Below are 8,647 nucleotides of genomic sequence, written 5' to 3' on the forward strand. Positions count from 1 at the left end.
TCGCTGAAGTTTTTCAGAAAGAATTTCTATGGAAAATTAACCAATGACCAGAGACATAACACTAGTTACTCATAAAGGGTAGGTGAATTTTGTTAGCCGTTTTTCTTTTAGTGTTTTGTTTTGATTGTGTTTTGTGTGTGTGTGTTTGTTGCTGTTTATTTGCATGCTTGTTTCTGAATTTCGCGCAAAGCCACTGGAAGCGCTAACCTACTGTTCTGAGTAAAATCCGTGAGCCCGAAAATTCCGGAACAGGTAACTAGAGCGACAGGAACTTAACCACATTTCTTGACAAATGTTTTATGGTTAAAACTACACGCATGGCTAAAAACATATTGTTACGACAGCGGAAGTCGCGTGACTCTAGTAACACGTCATGAACTTCTAGAAGGATCCTGTCCGTTCCTGAAATCTCGAGACCCTACTAGATATGCGGTAGTCTTTTATATATAAGACGGTCAAGACGTGACGGCAACAATGTAAACTGTAATTGACAGTTGAGTCGAGCACATGAGACGTTCGTTGTGAATCATAGCGTTTGTTATAGCGCGACTGTGGAAATTAAGTGTATTGCAAAGTTGTATTCAGAAAGAATAAACCAGTTTTACTTAAGAAAGGACTTGTATTGGTAAAGTTTCTTCGGAAAGAAATTATACGGAAAATTAACTAACGACCGGAGGCGTAACAATATAATTACGAACAATTTTGAAAATTCTTGATGAACTGAAGCGTTCACCTTTCTAACTAAATATGGTTAAAAGTTCGAGATATGTGCTTTTATACATGAAGTGCTGTCATAGATGAATTGTGAAACACGTTTAATTTTTTTTTTCTAATGTTAAAACTGGTACATAAAACATATTTATATGACATAAAATATGAATATATTTATATTAACTATTGAATAAATTTCTTACATTTTACATTTAAATATGTTCTACATTGGACACTACATAATTATATATTTTTTTACGTTCTAAATATATTTTATAATATGCTAATTAGTATGAACGTATTTTTCAAAAATATTAAATACATAAATATTTCTTAATTATTTGAATACAAAGTTTAATAATAATAGTGTTGTGAAACATGGCAATGAAAATTTTAGTTTGTCATGCTGTCTATTTCATTTTCATTTGAAACACAACATTATTCCCTAAATCATTTTATAGGTCTATTCGCTTTAATTAACTACAAAATACCTGTCAATCTGAATTTTTTTCATTGAATGATTCTGCCCCATATTTCTTTTAATGAAAGACTTAGTACTTTGGCACTAATTAAATTTTAAATCAGAAAAACTAATTCCAAAACGAATTTTAGTCAAACGCAGTAAGTGGCATATGATTAAATAATTCCACAAGGTGTCTCTTTGCTCACTATAGTATAATACTGATACGAAAAAGTGAATATGGCTAACGTGAACCGTAAATCTGAAGATGAATTTGGGGAAAAATGGGAAAACTGTCTTGCTGATACATTTATCAAAATGGGTAAGTACTGCAAGCTATTTCCTTGGTACGGTAGACGAAAGCACGTTAGAAGCAGTAATTAGGTTAAGTTACCCTCTATGACCCAGATTCGGAACACCATGGATTTGTGGGTGAGGGCTAAAAGATGCTCTATGACAGCGTTCCATTTCGATATTAGTGCCGGCTCGCTGCCTCCGTACACTGTCGCGGACTGCTAAAATGTGAGAACAACAACAACAACAAAAAAAAAACATTCCGATTTATATGTGAATAATTTGCCAGTTTTGTTGTTGTTTGTTTGTTTTTGTTTCTGGTAAATCCCACGTGCCGGCAATATGGTTGGTGACCCATGATTGAGAAACACTGCTGTATGTGTATCTAAATCTATGGCATAATAATAATACTAATAGTGAGTTATACTTGTAACTTAGGGTAGTTAGAATAGTATGGGCAATTAGAATAGTATCTTCAGCACCCTATGGTCTAACAAAAAAAATTACATTTGAAATTAATAAGAATCCTTGACCTCGTAAAGACATTTGATATTACTTGGTTTGTAAAGTACCAGATTCCATAAGAAAAGCTCAGTGATGTGGAACTTGCTTAAACAGCTCAAGTTAAATGTGCTGTTTATATTAACTTAATTAAGGTTTAGGGTTTTGCACCCCGTGAGGTTGTTTTTCAAAAGGAGGTAGGTTATTTGGTGAATTGGGTGAATAAATGGCAGATGACTTAATTATAACAAATGAAAGTTGTAAGGTAATGTAAATCATAATTTAAGTTTTATAAAATAGTAAGTATGAGTTTGATAGGAATAATCTTAACACTAATAACAGTTTTATGGAAGAAAAGGATCTTAGTGTTATGATTTATCACTGTCAGTATCAGTCTCTTAAGCTATCAAAGCAGTATGCTATTGTTAGTGGTGGGGCGAATAGGATTTTAGGTTGAATCTACAGAAATGTTGAATACAAGGTAAATAAGCTATAATTTTATTGTGTAGGTCGGTAATTAGACCACATTTGAAATATTGTGTTCAGTCTTAGGATCCTTACCTTCAGAAGGACATTGAGTTATTGGAAATGGTTTAAAGGAGGACTACAATGGTGTCATACTATACAATACAACTCTTGACGAGTATTTTGATTTAGAAACTCGCATGATTAAGGTTTATTCATTGAGTGAATGATAGTAAATTTTGACCTAGTGGCTGAGATGTTAAGTAACTAAATTAGACTTTAATAGTGGGTTTAAAAGGTTGTTAACACATGATTGTTGAGTGACTAGCTTGGCTAGAGCATGTAGTAAGCATGGCTAATGAAGTGAAATGAAAACCTCAAGAGTCCAGGAAAGTTTTGAGTTAAAGACAGGAAGTCAGGCTGTCATACTAGGACAGGTTAAGATCTTTTATATTGTTTTTCTCATGAAAAATTAAGTGTTATAGGGGATGTGATTGAGGTGTTTAAGATAGTTAAGGAAATTGGTAATGTTGATTCTTCATCTCTTTTTGTACTGAATGGTGAGAATGTTAGAACAATGGGACACAAATGTAAATTTTGGCAGTTTACAAGTCATCTTGAGCTAAAACAGTTTTATTTCTTTAACAGTTGTAATGGGTTTCCCTTCAGATGTGGTAGATCTCATAAATTTGAGGAAAGGCTTGATAAATATTTAACTGATAATGGCTGCCTTTGACTTTGAGTGTTTTTAGGTTTAGTTTAAAGGGTGATGCAGTCAAAATATAACAACAGGTACCTTGTCTTTTATATTTTATGTTATATTAAATATGAGATACAAATTATAATAAATGCATTACCTTGCTCCTACTGTAATTAAATGTCATGGTTAATGTTTTCTTGTTTCAACTTTTGCAGTTATATTGTGACTAGTGATTAACAATAAATCTAAAATGGCATCCATCCTAGTTGGCACTCTGACCATGTGGTATAGTAAACCATCCTGTATTACATCATGAAATGTCTCTTAATTTATCTAAATCATTCAGAAGCAACTCAACAATTAGAAATATCTAGGTGTTTAACATTAAACTTCCCAAATTACTAATTATACTCCTATCAGTATATAGATTTAGGATTAGCCTAAATCTTATAAGATGGTCAAACCTCATAGGATATTATTGGTGCCTGGTTGAATGTATAGTTAATAATGAGAGTATCAAACTGGTAAAAAAATGAAATTCTTTACAGGCAAGAATGTACGAAAGGTATATTTAATAGTTGTACTCATTAACATGTTGATTTTTTGTTTTGGTCTAAGTAGATAGTTTTCTCTAATTGGAAACTAATATCATCAATGTAAGTAAGCAAAAGCAAAGGCCCAAGAACTGACCTTTGAGGCACTCTTCCAGTGAAAAAAAAAAGGTTCCCTTTGACTGGAATATTAATAACAACCTATTGATTTTTCCCATTCAACCACCCTACAGCCCAATTTAAATAGTTTTTTTCCCTAACCCCCCCTTACATACAAAAATTTAAGGACAATAAGGAACCTGTTGGTCCATCTGTGCTACTCAATCAACTATATTAAACTCTAAAATAAAAGTAAAACATAAAGTAAAAAGCAAAAGTAAAAGTTAGCCTTGATCATTCACATCATAATTCTTGTCTCATCTCTTCAAAATTTACTTTTTTTTAAATTTGGAACCAAAATATCTTTATTCTTTATCTCAATATGTAGCATAACATCAAATGTAGGTGAGAAATGATAACTTGCACCAGATGTTTCCCAATCTCCATCCTATCAACAATTTTGATATTGGAAATTAACAAATCTGAAATAGCATTTTTTTTTATTAGGTTCCCTGACCAATTGGTGAAGGAAACCATACTGGCTTCTAAAAACCTGTTTCCCTCATGGTTTTACTCCAAAATTTTCTAATCTATATTCTTGAACATAAAATCCTTATAGTTTTAGTCTCGTTAACAAATTCATTCTTCATCTGACTGTAGTTTCTCATTAATTGGATCAGTTTCATCTGGTCCCAGTATCTGAAACATATTCCAAATAAAGTCCATCTTCCCTTATAACCACCAACAGAAACTCAAATAGATTTAACTTCATTGCTATTAATCTTGATACCCTCAACTTGAATAAGATGCAACTCATTTTTCATATAAAGCTACTCCTCACCTGTTTTTGGTAATGTGTCACAATTAAACAACCTATAATCCTGTATTTCAAAGACATTCAGGTTATTGAGTTTGTCTACATTTAATCTAGTTTCAGTTAGTCCCATTACATCAAAATCTTCCATTTCAGCTAGTTCACTATTTTATTTCTTATACATCTAGCATTGCAATAACATCAGTTTAGCCTACCATTAAACCTACCTCTGTATGTTGTTGCAACACTATAATTTTCTCTACATCTTATTATTTCTTCATTATTCTGACCCTCATCACTTTCTAGTTTTAGCTTAAAGCTACCTTTACAGTTAGTCCTTGTAAAGAAGCCAGCACTTACACTATATAAATGTAAACCATCTAATTCAAAGAACTTCCTTTTCGCATTGAACTGACCCGAAAAATCCAACCATCCAACCTGCTTGCCCTTATATATTAACCTCAGTCTAGCATTCAGCTTTAGTGACCAACTTATAATTTAATCCCCACAATTATGTCTTGGCAGTATTCTTGAAAGAATTAAGTTATTATGGCTATTTTTGTACAGTGCCTTTATCATTTCCTTTTACTTATCAATTAGCTCCTTTGACCTGCCTGTCTCTACATCATTAGCTCCTATGTGCACTAAAAAAACTGCATCTCTGTCAGCACCTATACCTTATCACTTACTGTGTCAGTTATATCCTCTACCCATGCTTCTGAATAGCATAATCTTATTCATCCTTTAACACTTTAATCCTAATACCTTATTTACCAATTTTATTACATCACCTTATTTCACTTGTAATTAACACACATTATCACAAACAGGAATATTAATCAGGTCTTTAAACAGAGATTTAATGAGGCAACTTACTGCCAAGGGCTAGCCATCATATTTGTGCCCCCTTTAAATATGCTATGGTAAACCATTTTAATAATGTTTCTGCCCCTCTTGATTTTGTACCTGGGGTAACTGTCCCACTTGCCCTGTACTAAAATGTTATGTTGTGAAAGCCAAAGAGAATATTTAAAAATTTCATTTTTCATATTATACAACAAAAGCTATATCCTTAGTAAGTTTTAACCTCTTATTGTCACATGGGTCATATATGGCACATGCCATTTGAACAGCATTTACTCATAGTTACACATGCAAACTGGAGATATCTGGCTCACAATTCAGAGGTTGGGAATTTCTTACTTGCTTTGTATTTTCCATTCAAAACACCAAATAAATACTTTCTGAATGACTTTCAGTTTTTTATATCATGAAGTTGATTTTGGTCTAAAAGAGGTTAAAGGCCAAATTACAATTTTTGTTATTTTACCTAAATTTAACATATTGTTACTTATCTGCTTGTTTGTTTCCAGTAGAAATTTCTCTGAGGATCTTCAGCGATACAAATAGTTTCTTGATTAACCCAGTTTATCCTTCCTCGATACAAACTTTGTAATACACAGAATTTCCACAGTCAGGACGTTTCTAAACTTAACTACTTTTGTAATGCATGCTATAAATCACAGTGGTTCACACACTTTACTTACTGTGCCTACTGTTTGCTTGACTCAATTATCTATCTATCTCTTCAATCTATATGCATATCTATCTATATCACTTCAATTACGCTGGTTTTTCTCCCCAGGATTATATACTAAAAAAGAGGATGCTTCGAACAAACTAGAGTTGCCAGGAAAATTCATGATCCTTCAGGAAACTTCAGCGTGCATGCTCCTAGCAATGCGTGACTTCCGCTGTCGTAACAATATGTTAAAAAATTCTTGCAGTTTTGACATCATTAACTAGGTATTTTTCATGACACTTTTTTGGATATTTGGTTTCTGTTTTTTAACCGAATTCCTAGCTTTTCTGTAGATCTATTTTACATCTTATCTTTCAATTGAAACCTCATTGATTTTCTCCTTTCTGTCTTCAGTAAGCTAGTTAGGAATATATCCCAAGGTTGTTCCATCCCATCTTTTAACCCATTATCCCAATTCAAGATTGGTAAATTCTAATTTGTAACTAGTGCTGATGATTATCACTTTTGCAATTCTATTATCAATGTGATATTATTAGATAATTACAATTATTATTTTTAATTAGATCATTTTTAGAAGAAAAAAATATAATAATATAAGATGTCATAGAATGAAGAATAGTAGTATGATATCAAGATTTATTTCATCAATAGATAAAAAAAATTGTAATTAATTTTGCTTTGTTGTCTTCTGTGAATAAGCATTATAAATATGAAAGAGTTTGTGTGTACATATATATATATATATATGTGTGTGTGACTGTACAGTATATATTAATATGATCACTTACCTCATATTACTGACTAATAAGTTGTTTTTCTGACTAAAATTCGATGTTGTGCTGTACTTGTGAAAGTGTTGTCATGTGTCTGACAAACAACATGTATCAGTCCATCTGATATTTATTCTGGGAGCTGTATTTTGAATTGTTGAGCATGTCTTTATACTTCAGAGTTCCCACAGTACTATGGATCCATTGATATGCAAGTGATCTCTGTTCCTACCCAATTAAATCAATTAACCTGATACACTGATCTTGTCTGGAGTAAAGATAGTCATAAAAAGAATACAGTTTGAATGTTCCGAATTTAATATATTTCTTTAACATATTTTTAGTGCACGGTTCAACATTTAGAAGAAATAGAAGGTTATGTTTTTTCTGTAAGCCATGCAGGTGTGGATTTGATAATGATGACAGTAGTGGCCATGAGTGCTTCTCTGTGAGTGAACACACAAGTGGCACTTAGTTTTTATGTACTAATAAAGTTCAAATGAAGTTATTAAGTAATAGTATAATTGTGATTTCAATGTTTAATTTCATAGTGGAAATATAATCAAAATGTTGATTAATAGCTCAGGACCATGCATGATTTCAAATTGTCTTTCTGAAAAATAGAATTTGTATTTCCTTGTTGTTGTTGTTGTTTTTTTTTACAAACTCTCTAGATTTCTTGTAATTCTATATATTTTCCATTTTGAAATTTTTAAACAAATTGTATTATTTAAATTGATATATAATTGAATGTGATAATTTTGTAGGTGCTGGTCTTGGTGTAGGGATCATATTTTCAGTATTCATGTTCAAGCGTAAGTAGCAGCAACTATTTGTTATTTATTTATTTTGCAGTAGAAAATCTATTTGCATAATTGTTTTTCAAATTATACATTGATGTCTTCTTAATTTTATCAGTTTTAGACAATTTTTTAGGTTTTTCCACTTATCTGTACTTGTTTTCTTTTTGTTAGTTTGCATTAACGAACTAAGTATATCATTTGTGAAGAATGGGTAGTATTTGTTACAATGTTGTATTCAAACATTTAGAAATAGTTATGAAATTTTCTCCCACTTTCTAAAAAAAAAAGGGGTACCTTTCAAAAAGACTAGTAAAACCATCTTCAGATATTTAATATCATATAACAACATTATAAAATATGTTCAAGCAGACAGAGAGATGGCCTTGTCAAAATGTTTTAATTTCAGCTCTTTTTACAGTAGGTTTACTTGTAAGTCTTCCAGGTTCAAGTGCTGTTTTAATGACTGATGTCATCTCTTGAATTGTGACTGAAGTAATTGCTTCTTTTTATATTATATTTTCAGAAATAATGCAGAAAACCATTCAGAATTTTGATTTCAGTTTACTGATTATACCAGTAATGTGTGTACTAAAGCATGTGTGTAAATGTGTGTGTGTCTATACATATATATATTGGTGTACTTTGGTGACAGATTTTCTTGTAGGCAGATTTTGTTAAACAAGACCGATGTTTGTAGGCTTACTTTCTTCTTAGAATTCTTCTCAAGAAGTCGATAAGCCATCTTAACGTTGTTAGAACAACGGGTAAAAGTTGTAGCTAGTGATGAGTTGGCCGACGTGTTTCGAATGCGTTCTGCATCCATTATTAGGGCTGAATGTTGTGTGAATTATGATTACTGTTGGTGGATATTCATAGGTATGGGTAAGCAGGTGGTGGTATCTAGCTCGTGGAAGGCGTTAATTTGTGGAGTGTTGT

General features: G+C 31.9%; 1 protein-coding gene across 3 annotated transcripts in view; it reads left to right on the top strand.

Moving 5' to 3' along the window:
• Window positions 1-1,242: 1,242 nt before the first annotated feature.
• The window catches only part of LOC106470953 (MICOS complex subunit Mic10-like), an 18,266-nt gene continuing 10,861 nt past the window's right edge, over window positions 1,243-8,647 (top strand). Inside the window, exons 1-2 of one of the 3 annotated variants that reach the window (XM_022399592.1) lie at window positions 1,243-1,493; window positions 7,676-7,723. In XM_022399592.1, coding sequence (XP_022255300.1) covers window positions 1,412-1,493; window positions 7,676-7,723 — 130 coding nt within the window. In that variant the 5' untranslated portion in view covers window positions 1,243-1,411. The remainder of the gene's footprint in view (window positions 1,494-7,675; window positions 7,724-8,647) is intronic. The other 2 variants (XM_013931532.2, XM_013931531.2) reach the window with 2 other exon arrangements.

This window comes from Limulus polyphemus, unplaced genomic scaffold (genome assembly GCF_000517525.1).
Source record: "Limulus polyphemus unplaced genomic scaffold, Limulus_polyphemus-2.1.2 Scaffold4318, whole genome shotgun sequence".
NCBI lineage: Eukaryota > Metazoa > Arthropoda > Merostomata > Xiphosura > Limulidae > Limulus > Limulus polyphemus.